The sequence below is a fragment of the Rhopilema esculentum genome, unplaced genomic scaffold (assembly GCF_057945365.1).
Source record: "Rhopilema esculentum isolate cy_ngs unplaced genomic scaffold, ASM5794536v1 HiC_scaffold_37, whole genome shotgun sequence".
Classification (NCBI taxonomy): Eukaryota; Metazoa; Cnidaria; class Scyphozoa; order Rhizostomeae; family Rhizostomatidae; genus Rhopilema; species Rhopilema esculentum.
The window spans coordinates 934,827-953,705 of NW_028300848.1; the positions used below are offsets into that span (position 1 = coordinate 934,827).

The 18,879-nt window shown below is 35.5% G+C and overlaps 2 protein-coding genes across 2 annotated transcripts; one reads left to right on the forward strand and one right to left on the reverse strand.

The window, feature by feature from the left end:
• Positions 1-6,331: 6,331 nt before the first annotated feature.
• LOC148957122 (large ribosomal subunit protein eL33-like) lies at positions 6,332-8,785 on the forward strand. The gene is made up of 4 exons (XM_089115912.1): positions 6,332-6,413; positions 7,623-7,654; positions 8,151-8,451; positions 8,730-8,785. The coding sequence occupies exons 2-4, from the start codon at positions 7,638-7,640 to the stop codon at positions 8,751-8,753; spliced, it is 342 nt and encodes a 113-aa protein (XP_088972038.1). The 5' UTR covers positions 6,332-6,413; positions 7,623-7,637; the 3' UTR covers positions 8,754-8,785.
• A 1,815-nt stretch (positions 8,786-10,600) lies between these two features.
• Positions 10,601-18,841, reverse strand: LOC135684721 (cholecystokinin receptor). Its single transcript, XM_089115908.1, has one exon. It carries the CDS (start codon positions 18,100-18,102, stop codon positions 16,999-17,001), a length of 1,104 nt encoding a protein of 367 aa, XP_088972034.1. The 5' UTR covers positions 18,103-18,841; the 3' UTR covers positions 10,601-16,998.
• Positions 18,842-18,879: the final 38 nt, after the last annotated feature.

The following is an 18,879-nucleotide window of genomic DNA, read 5'->3' on the forward strand; positions in this document are numbered from 1 at the left end:
AACGTTGTTTCTTATATACTGGACACTACTGAAGTAAAGAAAAAATGGTCATTGGAACCTTGTTCGTGTCATTTTAACTAATGCAAGCCATTAATAAAGAGCCCTATATCTAGCACTCTCAGATCATTCCTCAGCATAATTGTAATCCTCCAGCCTAAGTTTAATCTCTTACAGCCCTTTTATTCTATTATTCTATTACAGCGTTTTTATTCTATTAAGCTGTCGGACCTTGAAATCCAAAAAACGTTGCACAATTTAAATCCACCCTTGATAACAATACTATGTCTTCAAGACTCAACTTGCCAAAATCTTCAGAAAAATGACACTTTGGCGTCAAAACCAGCTTTCTGGTTCCAAAGATTTTGAACTCTTATCCAAAGAAGGTAAATAACCAAATATAGCAAATCAATTTAAAAAGTCATTTAAAATTGGCATTTCGAAAATCAATGCGCCAGCAATACATGCAGCCAACAAAGCTCTCCTGACTTCAGTGTACACATTAGAATATACACTTTAGTGTATATTGGTGTCTGCACTATTGTAAGACTAGCATTGAACAAGGTTTATAAGTTAGCATAACTCTTGTTAAAAGCAAAATACATCTTAATATTTGAACAGCCCCCTCTTCTTTTTTCTGGGTACTTTCTAAAATATCATGGCTGAATTCTGCGAGAATCAAATCTTTGATTGAACTGATATTACTTTTGACATTTGCATTCATGTGTAATCTCAATAGTTCTCTTGATTACTGAAAAGTCAGTGAATGCTAGCAAAATTTTACTACTTTAAATTCTTAAGTTTCAGGATTTTTCTACTCAAGTAACAGGCAAACAATGGAGGATGATTTAACCCTAGAACTAGTGGAAAGGTAAAAAAATTGATATTGAGGAGCCATGCAAACGAAAACAATTGAAATATTCATATTGTATACAATAGAAAAAGCCCTATGCCCAATTCTCCCTACTAAATTTGTTGGCTTTACACTACCGGTTATGTACAACACCTTATATGTATCCCTCGCAATTTTCTTTCTGCACTGGCATTAATGTGTTTTGCTAATCCAGGCAGGCATGGCGATCAAAGGAAGTCAATACCAGTGCAAAATCGAAGCATTGCTCCCTGATCAGGTTATTTTCCAATAAAGAAAGGTTTGTCCCTTTACCTTATGAACTAACCCCTATTTACTTTTCTATTTTGCATTACACTCACTTTTTTATAAGAAACTGGCTAAAAGAAACGAGTTCTGGACAGTCAGAAAAAATTAAGACACTTCAGTACTCGAAGCAAAAAAAATAAGAAACTATTAAGTCATGATAAAGCTGAGAACAACGAAATTTTGTAAACTCCAAGAACATGATTGCCCTGTTGGCCTAGAACATATGGCTCAAGGGATAAAATATACTTCCCACACCTCAATACAGTTTCAGAACGGAAGCAAATCTCTTGAAGTGATAAAAAAGGCCATAAACATTTCATAACATTATTCATGACATCATAATTAAGAATTTCTTAAGAAACAATGAGTATTGAAAATTTCAGGACATCACAAAATTCCAGGACAAAACAAAATTCCAGGACAAGACAAAATTCCAAGAAAGTGGAGTACTCAACATTGACCTTTGATTCTTATAGAATAAAATTAGTGTATATCAGAAGTTTGCGATCATTATGAAATTAATTTAGTAGGCATTGTCAGGAGCCGCGAAAGAGGGAAGCTGAAAAGGATTCAGCCCCCCTATATAATTTCTCAAAATGCACGTAGAACCTTTACAAAAATTGTCTTGCTCTTGTCTTTTTTCATGTTTAGCCCCCAAAATGTTTTAGCCCCCTAAATGTGTAATATTATCCGCAGTCCTTGGGTTTTGTTACGTTTGATCTATACTTCTATTTTAGAACAGTTGCGATAAGTTACGCAATGTTACATGAATTATATTAAATCAATTGTAACGGTCTACACACGAAACTGATTGAGAAATTGACCGTATAGATTTCATCAAAGGTGAAAAAATTTGCTTGTCAGATCCATGTTTGCCTTAGAGAAAAAGCGGCTCTTGTGAGGGATACCAACATACAGGTACTGAATTTATACAAAAATAATTTCGATTTACTATGTTAAATCGTGAATCTAGTTGAATTTATTTGCAGGAACTGATCAAAATACAATTGATGTCTTTACAAGTTACGGCACCACCTTGCAGCTCTCAAGCAAATGGCATATATGTTCTAAAAATAGTCCAAACTGTTTTACCTCCCTTTGTACAGTATATACTTTTAGCTCTATTTCTCAAGACATATTTCAGGCATAGCTTTCATGAATAAATATAAAGCTCTAGAATTTGCAAAAAGAAAGAGATGAAGTGTTAGTCTTTAACAAATTCTGTAAATTCAGCTGTCCTTGATTATGCCCGAACATAACCACCTTATCTAGGGGTGGCGCCAGCCACTAGGCTCTGGAAGAGGGGGGGGGGTAAAACAGCAACTTTTAGACCACGCCTCTTTAACTGTCGAACAACGTCCCTTTAGGAACAAGGAATGCCAATTTTACCAATAGGGAATGCCAATGATCAACTTTTGGTTATGTAAAAGTAGCTTTAAAATCGAACATCACAAAAAATACGTTGCCAAAAATATAGTACCGCATCCCCAATATTTTTTCATCGAATTTAGACGAAATGCAAAATTGATCCTGCTTAGAACTGGGGGGGAGGCGTATCCCTCAGTCCCCCCGTGGCGCCGCTATTGACCTTTTTCATTTGCCAAGCATACCCCTCCTATCTCTATTGTTTGCTTCCTAACATTTGATAACAAGCTATATTGGGAACCAAAACCTACATTGTGTTCACTTTGAAAGACGTAAAGGTACAGAATCTTCTTTTCTTTAGATTATTGATATTGTCAGCATTTGGCTATGTTACCAATCTTCACGTTGGAAAGGAACGATGCTATTTTTGAAACTTGCTCGTTCCCATAGAATATGACGCTATGATGTTATAGCCTTAGACTATAATAGAATGATTTATTATTTGTTTCTACGTTTGTTTAAGTGCTAAAAAAGTAGCTCTAAGAAATCGTAAAATGCTTCTCATGTTGTTCCTTTACTTCAACAGGTCAACAAGACCTGATACTGATGAGTCAGTAGCCCACTTCAAAGCGTTGCTTGTCCCACAAGCCTTTTGCCAATTTCCTGCCTTTTATTGAATACAGATTGAAATCGACTTGATAAAAAGGAAACTGGCAAGATGTTGTCTATTCTTTGCAATAGTAGGCAAACACGGCTTGAAGATAGCATTCCCTATAATAAAGAAGAAAAGCTTGAAATAGATGTTAAATTGATAGTACTGATCACTTTCCAAATATTAGCATTACTGTCACTTGGTATGACAGATAAAAGGATTTGCTTACGTCATACCAAAGCTTACACTTATTGGTTCATTAATAGTCCTAATGCAGTAGACACATGCCTTAATCCTTATTTGTTCAAACAATCATTCGAGCTCTCTCAAAGAGTTCTGCTTTCGCTGAATCCTAAAACTTCTACATAATTCTGTTGTTAATTAGCGATATAAAATGCGGACAATAGCTGACAACTCTAAAACCGGACAAGCGTTTTTAAAGGAGTTGTCAATAACTTCCAAACTGCAGACAATTGAAGAAAACATCGCTACAGCATTGCCTTATAAAGGTTGTCTTTTGGTTGAAAGACTGCCATCTACAGCTAGAAACAGATCTGCTCCCTTTTAGTGGTGCAATGGAGCAGTGGGAAAGCAATTCAATTTATTTGATGCCTATAAAATATTAAAACTCTAGGTTTAATTGATGCTTACTTTTTCAAATTTCCGAGGACAGGGAAGGCCTTGCACACCTAACCTTCCTTGGTCAATGAGCCTCTTCCTCTTTCCACTAGCAAATGTCACATTTCTATAAGAAAGCAGCTAAAAGAGGGGATTCTAAATACGTTACAATGCAGTTCCAGGCTAGAAACACATTAACATTTTAAACAAAGTTACTCCTTTTTTCTTAGAGAAAAGATTAACAATCTATCAACAGTTTTGATTGTACAGTTTAGTGTTTCCACTACAGCTGTCAGCAAAAGCTCACGAGTTTATGAATATAGGCCAAGCAGATCTTCTCATTATTTTTTCATTCTAATATGCGTACACTTACCTAACAGTTATTTCAAAAGCTACAATCATTAAAACCGTTCTAACTACCTCAAAATACTCTTGACAACTTTTTAGCATAGTTTTCATTCATAAATTCTTTAAGAATTCTATTTAGAAAAGATTGCGAATTTTGACCAACCAAGAAAAACTGGCCCCAAAAAGAGGATAGCATGTTACCTTATCGTTTCATGTTGCATGACTTTAACCAGCAAAATGCATAGTAAATTTGTGTCCTTTTTTCAGGAAATGGGCATCTATTGTGTCTAAAACAGCGTAACAGTATAAATTTTCTAATATGGAATCAACTGTTGCATACTTGGCTCAATTTTTATAATATTTGCTACATGCATACTATTCTATTGATGATTTATAAATATTATATACGAAATATTCCTCGCCTGAGAATATCTAATGCTCGATATTTTAGAAAACACCCACCCATCTTCGTGTTCAACTTCTTTTTTGCATCATTCGGTCACTAACTACAGCAACCCACATTTTTGAGCAACCGCGCGGACGACTGCATATTCAGTGGCGTGACAATTTTTTTGGTGAGCAAACTGATTCAAATTCGGTACCGCAAAATTTCCGTGCTATTGTCAAATGATCCAAATTTCCGATCAAATTTCCCAACTCTGGCTATAGCGGCCCTATGTTTATTTATATTTCGTATAGTGAAATACGTATGTGTATGTTTTCGCCCAAGAATCTACTTTATATTTTTGCCACTTATCAAAGGGAGCGCTCTAGTCTAGTTTTCATCAAACTAGTTCTACGCAAGCATCGAGTTGACAAAAGCTTCGAGCTGACAGAAAAATATTTCTTTTTAGATCAGTGATGAATTTTGCACAGGTCACTGTATAAGCCAAGGGTGTCAAAAATACGGCCCGCGATGGCATTTTCGGTGGCCCTTGCTAAATGAATCAGTTATTTGAGCTACCAATGAATCAATCAATGAGCTACCTATGTCTATGGTGTGCCATTCCCGCCAAAATGCATTCTAATCACAGGATTGCCAGGTTGAACTTACAAAAGAAGGCCAGACGATGCTCATAAAGAGGCCAAATCAAAAAACATCCTCAATAATCATTGCAAATGCCCTGTTCATATTTCTACGTATGATTTCTTAACTCAAATAAGAAACTTACTTTCTCTTCAAAAAATCCTTAGCCAATACTTAGATTAGCCGATTATATTTGAAATGTGGATAACACTCTGTAGTAAACTACCAATTATTTCATTAACGTAGTAATTACTCTTTCAGTTTAAAATTTCTGCTGAAAAAGGCCAGAAAAGCCAAATTTAAGTAGAAGGCTAAAAACAAATTTGCCAGGCAATTTAACAATGAGAAAGACCATCATTGGAAAATTTTGCCAGAAAAGAGGCTGATCATTACGTATACTTATTTGACCTGAATTTAGACGTTTTCTCCTATGATGCTGAACAAGTCAAAGCTACACTTTGCACGTCAACTACCTGTTTAATGTGCGGTGTGAATTTACTTTCTACAACCAAAAATATAAAAATTCACTTTATGTTTTTTCGTATGATTGTTTGTGTACTTATCTATGTAGTTTTTCATGTTCAATACAAATTTGCCGATAATTTGTATCTTGCCCGCCTTTACAGCAAGTTTTTGTCTGTGACCCACCCCCCAAAAAATGGATACCCCTGATAAAGAGCCTAGGTTTTTTCTGGCAGCCTGAATAGGTTCTTAATTAACAGGCTGCTTTTCTAAATTCCAGTCTAAAAGGTTCTTAACAAGGTTCTTATATACGTACAGGCCTTGCACACATTAACAATGTTTTCCAACGCAAGAATTCTAACAGACACACTTAAACCAGCTTTGTTTTTCATGTTAAATTTCAACCAATCAAATGAATTTGTGTTGTTAGATTGTCCAATTAGAATACAACATACCATAACCTGATTTACTCTAAGCTGGTTTAATTTGCCAGTGTGAATAGGGTGTAAAAATACCTTTTCAAAAATACATATAAGAACCTTTCTAAATAACAGCCTCTTGGGGGTTCTTAATTATGAGGTCTAAAAGATTAAATTTCAGCCTCAAGATTCTTATAAAAACAGGTTCTTTTATGCATGTTTCTACTGTATAAACAGTTAGATATTAAGATCTTGAATTGAATTAAGGTTTGGCAAAAATCTTATTGAATTGAATTATATCTGCACCTCGTTACCAACCCGAGGTTTTATCACGTCCTTTCTACAAGGAGGTCTAGGCCGTTCAAGGTTTGTAAATTTTCGTGATTGCAATCCAATGGCATCGATCACATTCTCTTTGATTATTGTTTCATTATTTCAAAATTAATCATATCATATGTTGTGTCTCCATCAGTGGTGCACATTTGACACTAAAAGTTTTATGCGAGTCATATGAAGAAGAGACTTCTACAACACTCGTGTAAATATGTAGCTATTAACACGGGAAACCAACCCCTAAAGTCTCTCATTTTTGCAACTTTTTGAGATTTTTCACTCTGGAAACCATGGCAAATTATTTATCGTTTAAGCAAATCCTGAACCCCCGATATTTTCATTTCAATACCGTCTTATGATATGAGAATTGGTGTCGTAGCATTGTGAGGTGATATTTCTAAAGAGTAATAGCGAATTATATTTAGAGAATTTATTTTGTTCAAATTAATCCTTGGTTTAGTCCTTGGTTTAGTTGGTTCTATCAAAAGCACGTTTCGAAAATCTAGATCGAAAATATTTCAGTGAACATGGTTTTAATGTGTAGCCAGTAAATTATATATGTTATTATTGATGTTGTTAAGCCACTTTAGGTTCATATGTGAATTGTTATTTTGAAATAACTAAAATTGAACTTGCTTTATATTACCAAACTGTTTCTTGCCACATTGATCTTTGCTAAAAAATGGCAAGATTTGTTGTTGCTGTTAATCAGAAATAGTTTTGGTCACAATGTTTGGTAACAGTGATAAAGAAATTATCACCATCTTTCGATTGACAAGCAATATGCTTGCATGAAACTAAAAAAACTTGATTCTGAGTTACCAATCATATCCTTGAGTATAGAATTATTGTTAATAGTTTGAAATTTTAGAATTCAGGTTTGTTTGTTTTTGTTATGTTTAATTTGGAGGACTGCAAAGGATATCCTGCGTTTAAATATAATGTTTGGAATTTTGTTTGTACTATTTGCACCAACAGTATTCAGATTTATAGATAGGAACAAAGATTTTAAAAAAATGTATTCTGTTATGGTTTATATATTTTTATCAATGAAATAATGTCTTCTCATCAAACCCAAAGAAAATCTTTTTTCGTTTAATTTTATTTCAAAACTTATGTTGAGTTAGAACAATAGGATACTACTTCTATGCATGAACTAAAATTTATATGCACAATTTATATAAACTATTTACTCTTGCAATAATTTGCTTATGTTCAACCCACGGATATATTGTTTTTTAGGACAAAACTTCCAAGATGTCGCAGCCTATCAGGTTCGTAACATTTTTCCTTCACTTTTCACAATGTTATTTTTAGTTTATTTTGAATGAATTGACATGTATATGCAATATATCAATAAGAGCAAACTAAATTAAATGAAAAGTATTTTTTATATCTGGCGTATTAAAAAAGACCTGTAAGAAATAAAAGGGTCACTACATTCAAATAAAAAGAGTCAGTTTGAAGAAGTTAGCATGATAATAGTCAGATGCAAATGAAATACAAAGATAAATGATGACAATGATGAATAATGATCACCATCTTTCGATTGAGAAACCTATGGTTCTGAAAATAAAATCATCTCTGAGTCATCCTACTTTTTATGTTGTTTGTTTTTAAAAGAAGTTCTATAAGGAAAACGTAATGTAAAGTTCATGAGCTTTGGGTGGCTTAAAGTCAAGAGCATCTACTCAGATTTGTCCTTCTCCACAGGCTTAGGTATGTGTAACAATGCTCTTCTTGTAATGGGTTTTGATTTTCTTACCTTAGGCTTTACTCTAAAGCTATATTCCTTGGCTACAAAAGAGGCCTAAGAAACCAACATGAGAACACCGCTTTGGTAAGGATTGATGGAGTTGAAAGTAAGAAAAATACTGACTTTTATCTTGGGAAGCGAGTTGCTTATATATACAGAGTGAAGAAGAAGACAGTTGCCAAGGGAACAAAAAAAGCAAGCAAAATTCGTGTCATTTGGGGAAAAGTAACAAGGCCACATGGTACAAGTGGAGTTGTCCGTGCAAAGTTTAGACACAACTTGCCACCAAAGGCAATTGGTGCAACGCTTAGAGTGGTAAGTTGCCCAGAATGCCTTATTTATTTTGACTCATTTCTTTTTAAATTCTTGCTCAATGGAATATTGACTAAATCTCTTCTTGAAGCATATGTAATTTAACATAATGTTCTGAAAAGGTTTTGTGTGTTTATGAATGCCAAGTGGAGAACAGTAATGCATCTGTAGCTTGGAGGTGTCCCTTTTTTTCAATGTATTGAGTATACTCTTTCTTAGCATTTAATGAGCCTTTTTTAATCTAAAACTTTCTTCTTAGGAGTTTATTTTTTGTTTTGCAGATGATGTACCCATCAAGAGTTTGATGAGATGTAAATTAAAATTTCTTTGATGAAAATGTGTCTCGTTTCTTGGTTCTTTTCTCTAAATTTCAGTTTGAGATAAGAAATGTCAGAACAGAAATGTCAGATAAACTATAAAAATTTATAGTTTAACACATCAACTGAAACAGGCATGTCAGACATTAAGTTTTTTCAGCTCTTCATTATTAAGGTTATCATAACTTGCTTTCAAATGAAGATTTTTATAATTAACTTTCAATAAATTTTAGTACAAACCATCTAGGCAGTCACTCCAAAACAGCTTTGACACATTTTGCCTCCATTGTGTAATTGATGAAAAGTGAGGCTGATGACCACGAGACTATTATGAACAATAAATATAACAATTAAATTACCTTTTGTTTAGGCCCCTAGAAGGCCATATAAAAAGTTACCTGAAGCCCCCCAGCTTCAGGGGTGTCACTTAAGGGGGGTAATGGGGTGTGGTTCAATCCCCACGAAAAAAGGGCAATCTCGCAGGGCAAAACTGATTTTGGCAGGGCAAGTTTTTTCTCCCAATGGGTATGCTTTAATGTTTTTCTTATACAACTGTAGCAAAAAGGTAGTTATGCTTGGAAAATGTCTGTTTTTAAAGTATCACTATATGCCAGTGACAGGAAATAGGAATTGCTAGCGACAGATTGGGCTGGAGTGAATCTGAATAGCTTTTCAAGTTGAATCTGATTTCCTTTCATTTTGGATTTATGTGTGGTCGATATTTGTGTATTCTTTTAAAATCTTACAAAAAAGACAAGTACAACTTGTCAGAAAACTATGAAAGAGTCATTGCAGCACCAACCAGATTTTGCAATACAGAGTTAGACCGGGAGAGATCTGGAATCTAGTTTGTTATTAAAGCAGTGTGTCCAAATATTTTTTGCATGTGTTATTCTATAGTTTTACATCTGCATCTTCGTATAAGTGCTCAAAATAATGGTGATGGAAACTTTTCGTTAAAATTTCAGTTAAAACTACTATTACAAATCTCACTATTACATAGGTAGTTATGAGAAAAGAAAGAAACGTCGAAAGGGGAGAATCTTTAGGTTAGTCCAAGTTGTGTTTATACAAAAGCAGATATTTTTTGGGAGACTTTATCATTAAATGCACTGTTCTTCTGCGATTTTAAATGGTTTCAAATAGTCGGTCCATTTGCTTATGAGTCGCTCCAATTTTTCTTAAAACAAAGAAATATTATTTGCCAAAAAACCACTTAGGTTTGTCTGCTAAAATCAAGATTAAGCTGTGGGCAAACCATTGATGTTTGGCTTAAACTCATTGAAGTTTTATTGTACATAAAATGTACAAATTGTATTTCAACACAGGGTTCAATATACTATAACTCTCATACAAATATAGCATTTGGTTATGGAGCCTTAAAGCCAATGGGCCATCAAGACGTCTTTAATCTAGGTGCCTTGGAATTCTAAAAAAATCTAGATTGGTGTACAGTGTACACCACAAGAGTTTTATTCTCGTTTAGATACAGTACTTAGCTTGTGGTCGCTTATTGGCCAAAAAACGAGCCAATCGAACCCATTTTTTTTCAAAAGTTACTTTCGGTTTTTCGGTAAGATCCTTCTTGCGTTTACACACTGTTTCTGGGTGCCTCGAAGGACTGGTGAATGAAGTAGAGAACTTCCAAACGCATGTGTCTTTCTATTGTATATCGGCAAATTTTCAAACTTGTTGCAAAATGAGGAATAGTTCACCAATTTTGTCTGCAAATGGGACCTAGAAATCCCCCTTGAACACAATAGGCATCGACGGACCTGTTTGTGTAGAATTATAAAAAGTAAAAATTGTCACAGCCACAGTAGTGTTTCTCGAGCAGACCCTAGTGCCTATGTTGATATCTTTACGAGTTTCAAGAATCATGGAACTAATCATGCTGCGCTTATACTCGGAGTATAAATGTTTGTTTTATGTTTTTTATTCAATATTTAGTACACACATGATTACGTGTGAAATTATTGGTGCAAATTTTGGCCATGTGGGGGTGTAACACCCATAGAGAGGAAAATATAAGGGAGAAAAGTGGGTCCTTGTTTCTAACGACATAATTTTCTCTCTTTTCGTACTGATTAAGAAAACCAGCAAATCATCTTCAAGACCTGGCCCCATTTAAAGTCAACACCCTACCCAGCACCATAAAAGCACATTTAGTTGCAATCTTCGACAAAGCGTGCTGGGAAAAGCTTTTCAAACACTTGTCCCCTTCATCTCTCACGTGGTACCACGGACTCAGGAGAGCCCCTAGAGAGACCTAAGAGTGTTTTCAGAGTCCCTCGACAATGAAATTGCAGCAAGAACTCCATTTGCCAGTATGTCTCGTGAGACCATTCAAATAGCGATTTACGGGACTGGTAGTAACTCGCCATAAATTTGGAGCGAGATCTCTCAGCAAATCTATTTGCTTGGACCTAAACTCAAGATTGCAATAACACATAATAAATTTGGAAGCATATCGCAAATAACTGTAAGTAATATCCTTAAACTTGATATTTTACTATTTAAAAAGAGAAGCTATTTGTAGACTTTGGCACCTTATATTTCATTCAATATTTAAGTGCCTGTATTGACCTATTTTTGCTTCAAGGGTGGCCTGTAAGCCGAAAATAAAAAGGTCACACCTCCGTTTCTAGGGATATTAAAAAACATGGGCCAAGTTGAAGTACAATTAGATATTTTTACTTTGCTATTTGCAACCAAAGTACCAATTGTTTGCTTGAACTGAAAATTAATCGTAGATAGAGAATCCGAGTCCCGAAGTTTGCGTTAACAAAGAAATAAACAACCAAATAGCGACTTATCGAGTAATATGTGAAACTATAACCAGGGGAAGAGCAAACACTTTTAGAGAAGCATAAATATGCAGCTGAGAAATCCTCCTTAAAATAATTATCAACTTCAATAGCGAGGAATCGATCAAACATGCAATTCTTCCTCTCACGTTACTTTCGATACGAACCTAGATATAAATTTCGTCATTACATATATAATATATTTGATGGTTATTGATTTCAATTGTCCGACATTTTATATTCTTAGGAGTGTTAGACAAAAATATTCTTCAGTTCTTTGAAATTTACCATCTCCCGAAGTTTTTGGCGCATGCGCATATATGACGATAAAATAGTCAAGCAGAGAGAGCCTAGAACTTTGAAACCATTTTAGTTTCTAGACTAAACTCTTCATAATAACCAAATACAGCAACGTGTTAGGGCCTCTTTATATCATGTAGAAAAACCTAGCCTCGAACTTCTCGAAAATTTATATAATCAACTTACGAGCGCATGCGCTTATATGTGAGAGAAAAGGGTAAGCGATTCTTAATTGTTCTCTTTAAATTTCCAACCTAGTCATCACTGTTGTTCTTTTCAGGGTGTATTGATGCACCCTCCCCCTCCCAAAGAAAATCTCTTTATTGTCTTTTGCATTAAAAAAAGTCTGTAATTTTGCATTAAAAAAAGTTGAATTGAAATAAAAGCTTTTGACCCTGAAATGATAATATACACCTTAAAGGCAATGGACAGATACTATAGTGGCTTCAGCTACCTGTCAATCAACAATTGGCCAATCAGTGTGCTTAATTTGATTTAAGCATTTGCCGCTTTAGCGTTTGTCGCTTGCCTTTGAGAAAAAAACCAAGAACAGTCTGACTCTTGATAAAGTAGTTTCTTCTCTTAGGGTTGGCTTTTATGTCCCAATTCATTTTCCTGTTCAGAATGGCCTCTTAAAACTCCCCTAAGAATGAAATTACTCTGGAGTTCTGTCCTTTGAAAAAGTAGGCTATGGGGATTCACTGTACTTCTCGAGAGGCACTTCACTTCCAAAATCCTGTATACCATCTCTGAAAATCCGAAAGTTCGAAAATCCTTTAGAAATCCTTTAGAAATGCGAAAATCACTGCAAATCTTCTTGTGATCCTAAAACTACTCTAATATCTAAAAAGTTCCATTAGCTTCATCTTTTTTAACAAAATCCTAGTAGAAGTTTGAAAGGTGTATTAAAACACGGCTAGATAATGCCAAAAACATCAGCAATGCTCAATAAAAACAGCAGAGATGAAAAAGTTGAAAAAAGGGTGCTAATAGTGAGCTTGCTGCGCTGGAGCTTTTTAGGTTACCATAGCTATAATGGTCATCAACACATGTATAATACCTTCCTTCAGTATCCTGAGTTCAGTCATATAGACGCACGAAAGTAAACAAATAATGGACCAGGGAGCACGTGCCCCCTACTTTTCATAAAAGTGAGAAAGTAACTACTTGCAGCTTACAGATGTGCCCCCAGAAATAACTACTTATATTTTGACTACCTTTGCCCCCAGAGCTATATTGAAGGCTGATTAGGACTTGAGCAGCATCTGCTAGTTTCTGTTGTCAATAAAAAGGGGGGCATAAATTATTCCCGGAATCTGGGCAGAAGCAAATGAAATTGTCTGAAACATTTCTAAAGGTAAAGTATTTGTGCCGTAGCAGTACTTAGTGGGGAAAATAGAGGAGGTTTATCTAAAATATCTTGCACAAGGTTCCAAAATGTTTTCAGCCCTTCCCTGTTATCATTAGTAGCAACTCAGTTAGAAGATAAAATCCGAAGAGGGCTAAAATTGTTGGGAAGCACCCTGTTTACAAATACACAAATTCACAAATTCCTTTACGCCTTTGATGTGCAAAGATTTCTCATTCATTTTACTAGGAACGGTTCAACCAAACAGAACAACGTGCCTCCCTTTTACAATACAATGCAATAAAATATAAACAATACAAACAACAACAAAACAATCGATTCTGTTATCGAAGTCGTAGTCTCATGCTTCAAATTACACTTTTACAAAGTTATCAAATTATGATGTCACAAAAGTCTATTATTGGAAATTCTTAATTTGGATAGATAACAGGAAAGAGCATCTTGAAATACCTCTAAACATGCAAAATCGGGTAATGTATTGCAATGTAGTTGCCTGGGAGATGGCCACGAGCACAGGCTACAACCCGGGACAAAAATAGTTGAGACTTTTCAATAAAATTGATGTTTTCTCTTTCCTTTGAAAAATAGCTTTCTCCCCTCCCCCGATTCAATGTTGAATGCACGACTTTGAAGCAAAAATTATAGACATACAAATCCAACAGTGGGGGAAAGGAGGGATTCGAATTTACAGGGGCAACGTTAAAAGGAAAATTGCGAAAATTGCATCATGCATTTTGTCTCAACAATTTTGTCCAGAATTAGGCTAGTCCTGTATTACTTGCAGAGACCTCTGTAATTTTGACTCTCTTTATAGCATTGCAATCTGTTAGCAAAATTCCAATCTTTCGTTTGCCATAAATACACATTTTAATCTTCTAATCGATTTTAACTTTTTGAGGTATTTCATGCTGTTATTTTAGGTTATACAGTCAAAATTAGAAAATTACCCCAAGAAATCCAGAAATCCCTGTCAAATCCGTTCAAAAATCCGAAAATCCCAACAGGGATCTCAGAGATTTGAAGGATTTCAGGGATTTTAGAAATCCCAAATATCTCAAACGCTATTTCAGGTAGTGAAATGCCGGGTACTTCTTATTTACAAGTAGCAGAAAATCTGTCTCAGTCTTAGGTGAAGGTTGGAAATAAATTTTGTGTTCTGCCGTATTAACACTAGTAGAGATTGATAATGATTCTGGATGGTTGGTTCATCTTTCTTTATTGGTCGTTCGTTGATAAGCTGAATTTTTTCAACCTGTAAGATCTTTGCTCAATATGGTGCCTTCGCCTTTCAGAGCCTGCGGCCTAACATAGTAGAGCACAGACTTGCCGTTACGTTATTACACATGTTGAGCCTCCTCCCTCGCCGATATTTTCAGGTGAAGTATTTCTCGCTGTTATAAAGAGAAATCCTCTCATCGGGCTACACATATACCGTGACAAGCTTAGGACTACGGAACACAAGTTATTGCTTCCATATTTACTTTCGTTTTTACAGCTGCCTGGTGATCGCATTAAGCGTGAAACTCAGAGTATCAACTTAGAACCGTCCTGTTATATACTCCAAATAGCGTAATTACAGTATAAGGTATCTATAAATTTGATAAAAAATGGTTTTCACAACCAAAGCCTGCTTCTATAATACCGTTCCCTTACTTTCTCCACTCTTTTTTCATTTCCACATCAATTGTTTTCTTATCTGGGTGTCAATACCAGGAAAGGGTTTTGTGGTAGACATATTTGTATTAGAAAGGCAAAACAGAACTTAAAAGGAGTTGGAAGATTAAAGGCAACCTGGCTCTAGAGGTACAATAGTTTCATGACAACTTAGCTATCTTTAAGTCAGTGATAGTGCATCTTTATCAAAGATTGCGAAGGAAATTATAGGCTGAATGGACAAAGCTAATAAAGGCACCCTGGAGGACTGAGGGAAACGTCACTCTTGTTTTTGCCTGGATCGATTTTGCATTTGTCTCAAATCTCTGAGAAAATATTAAGGGGTGGGTAATTTTTGCAAATAATTTTTTGCAATGTTATTCTTTTAGGTTGAATTTTGCTTTAACGTCACTAAAAGTAAGACGGTTTCCTCTGGGTATAACAGGCATTTTTTGTTGGTAGAATGGCATTTTTGGACAGGAAGAAGGTCATGCCTTCAGTTTATTTATTTTTCCTTACAGCCTAGTGGCTGGCCCCTCCTCTGGGTTAAAAGAACGTCAAGTAAGAAACTAACGATGAGTTTTACTCGGTGTCATTTTCGTGTGCGGACATTTTGGAGATTTGACGATATGGATTAATTACTAAAAAAGAAAAAATTCTATAGAAAAATCAGTTTCTAAAGAAGGCATTTGCATTACACCTACATTTATAAAAATATTTTTCTGTAGACTGCTAAAAGTACTTTTTGGAATTGATAGGGGGAAGGTCCTTCCAACACCTTTCTCCCACGGTTCCTTGACTAAATGGTCGAGGGTTTATTCAAAAATTGTTCTTTATATGTAACAATGAGGTTCAAATGTAATCAGCTTTAGAATTTTGCTCTAAAGGCTTTTCATTGCTACAAAATATAACTAACTAATTCGTTTTCTAACATTTATGGTATAGTAAAGCCGAACTCGTTTATGCTGTAGTCACAACCTGGTATACAATCTTTTCTATAAGGACCACAAAGTTGAAGTTTAGGCTGGCTTTAATTTTTTCAAAAATATGAGGCTGGATTGTTCTTTATTTGTTCTTAGATTATTAGGGTGTAAGTAGTGCAATTAAGACATCCTTTGCCAACCAATTGATTGAGACATCTTTTATTTGCCGACAAGTTTGAAAATTCACCCAAAAAACATCCTTGAATGGCAAAACACTTCTCGTTTTTGAAATGAAACATTGTTCAAAACTAAATTTTTACAGAAGCTCAGCACCAGCTTGTTTTTAGTTTGCTCTGAACTTTTGCAAATTTTGAGGCCCACGTATTTATAAAACAACATGGCCTAGTCAAATCTTGATTTCATTGAAATGTCGATTAGCACCCTGTATTGGCTTATTTGAAATGAAACTCATGTTTTTCATCAAGATCATCATACTGAAATACAATACAAGTCATTCTTATTAATGTTTATAAAAATTATCGATGTTGCCTTCTAAAACATTTTCTGATAAATCCGTCAGTTTTATCGCAGTCATTAAACACGCTCGCACGATATGGTCATGATTAAAATATCAGGTAGATTAAAGCAACACTTTTGATGAAATTTGAGTCTATCTATTATTCTTAATTGATTCTTTAATTGTTAAGATTTAGAGCCTCAGTATTCTTGTTAATATGTAATCAAATACTTATGTTCAGGATATATATAAAAAGTTCAACTTCCGTCCTACAAATGAAGGTTTGCAATCAATGAGACAGACCTCAATTTTGAAAGAAAATTTTTACCATCAAGACTTACTACTATCGTGTTGCTGCTCAATATTTCTCACTCTTAGTATAGAAAATTATTGATCCATTACACGAGGCTTTATATCCAAGACTTTTTCCTGCTCGTTATTTCATGTTTTATCCCATGCTTCTGTACCTTGATATCGAGCTCACAAAACCGCACCCAAACGTAAAACTGCAATCGGCATAGCGTTAAGAATATAGGATAATTTTCTTGTTCTGACTTAGATAACACTTACACGTGAACTTTCATTCACTCGTTCTTCCACTGGAGATGTGTAGATTTCTCGTTCTTCCACTGGAGATTTGTAGTAGAAAGAGCATAACGCTTTACTAAGACAATTTTAAGAGTCTTTTTAAGGCAAACCTGAAAGAATGGTTCCACAAACCATTGATCAATGGATTTGCAATAACTTTCGTGTTAATTAAAGTGACAACCATGAAAAGGTACCAATCTGGAATACTTTTGACTCCAGAGAGAATAAGAACATTAGCCACAAATGCTGGGAGCCACAATATTGTAAAAACAACGACAACTGTGAACATAACGTTGGTCACTTGAATCTCGCTTCGGTTGGGAAGCACAGAGGCACGCCTCTCCTCAATACCGTTTGGCTTTATCACTCCATGCGTTTGAGGAACAGATCCCAAAGAGGTAAAGCGAAGAGCTGCTTTTGGAGCTTGAATGATAGTGCCCTCTCGTCCTAAGGTTTGGTCCGGTAGTGGAGAAGCTTGTTCTGCTCCTTCGTTGTGGCTATTTACATCCACTTGTTTAGCATGTGTAATTCGCGTTAGTTGCACAGAAGTCTGCTCACTGCCCAACCTTCTTCCCAAAATGTTGTGCTGTCTTCGCAACATGAAGAAAATACAACCATAGCAGTAAGTGACAACGGGGAAACAACATCCCATTATAAAAACACATAAAAGTGTCCGAAAAATAATGTTTTTTCTGGAGAACATTACGAAGCAAATGCCGTGAAAATGTGAGAAAGAATAACTGCCAATGCCTAAGATAGGCAGTAAGCCAAAAATTAGGGCCGTGGTTAGCATCATTCCATTGTAGATCCATATACGACGTTTTGAGAACACACCGTCAAAAGTTCTCCATTTTACTATCTTGTGATATCTGACAACTGCAACTGCAGCAAGAAGAAACGGCGAAAGGACGGTTGTGACAGTCATAATGAAACCAGAGACTGGACAATATGCTCCATTGAGCTTGCTGCTTGGAGTTAGCTGGTAGTAAGCCTTCATTGGTAGGATTAATGTGGACTTTATTAAATCGACCAACGCCAGCTGGACCAGGAAAATATTGTTCACTGTATGGAGGGTTTTTTCTCTGAAATACACGATTATTATGAGACTGTTGAATACAGTTGCACTAAATGCAAGCAGCGCTGTATAGACGGAATCAAGCACAATGTATAATGCAGACATGGTCCCGCATATTGAATCTATCGTCTTTGCTATTGTATATATATATAGATATATATATCACGTGGTTTCACACCCCTATGAATAAGCAAAGGGCTGCCAAAAAAGCCCAGCTCTATTGCCCAAAGCGGCGAACACCAAATGTTTTGTGAACTTTTGTAGTGGAAACGAGGAATACATATTTCCGTCTTTAAAATCATTGATAAATGCATTCTTTGTTAGAAAGAAATGGAAAGGCAGTGACCATTAAAATCAGGAAACCGCACCAAAAGTCTAGCCTATGTCGAAACACTGACTTAAATGCCCTTTCAATTCCACGTCAAAATCCGTTGCCTATTTAAAGTTTTTATGCAATGATGTAGTAAGTAGGCTCAATGACAGGGCCAGCCACTAAGCTCTGGGGGGGGGGGACAAATAAAAAAATTTAAGCCACGTTCTTTTAACCACCAGAAAATGCCCTTTTACTAACAGGGAACGCCAATTTTATCCGAAGGGAACGCCTATGACTAACTTTTGTTTGAAAATTGGCAGTTTGAAAATCATAGGATTACATCACAAAAAGTAGGGTGTCAAAATATCACCCCTCCCCCAACATTTTCTCATCGAATTTACACGCAATACAAAATCGATTCTGCTGAGAACTGGGGGGGACATGTCGCCCCGTGGCGCCGGTACTGAGTAGGCTTCTCGCGATAAACTTCATCATTGACATACAAGCTTTTCGATGTGACATTTCTTATCCAAATGTAAGTCTCATGAATGTCCCTAAGAAAGTTGTCA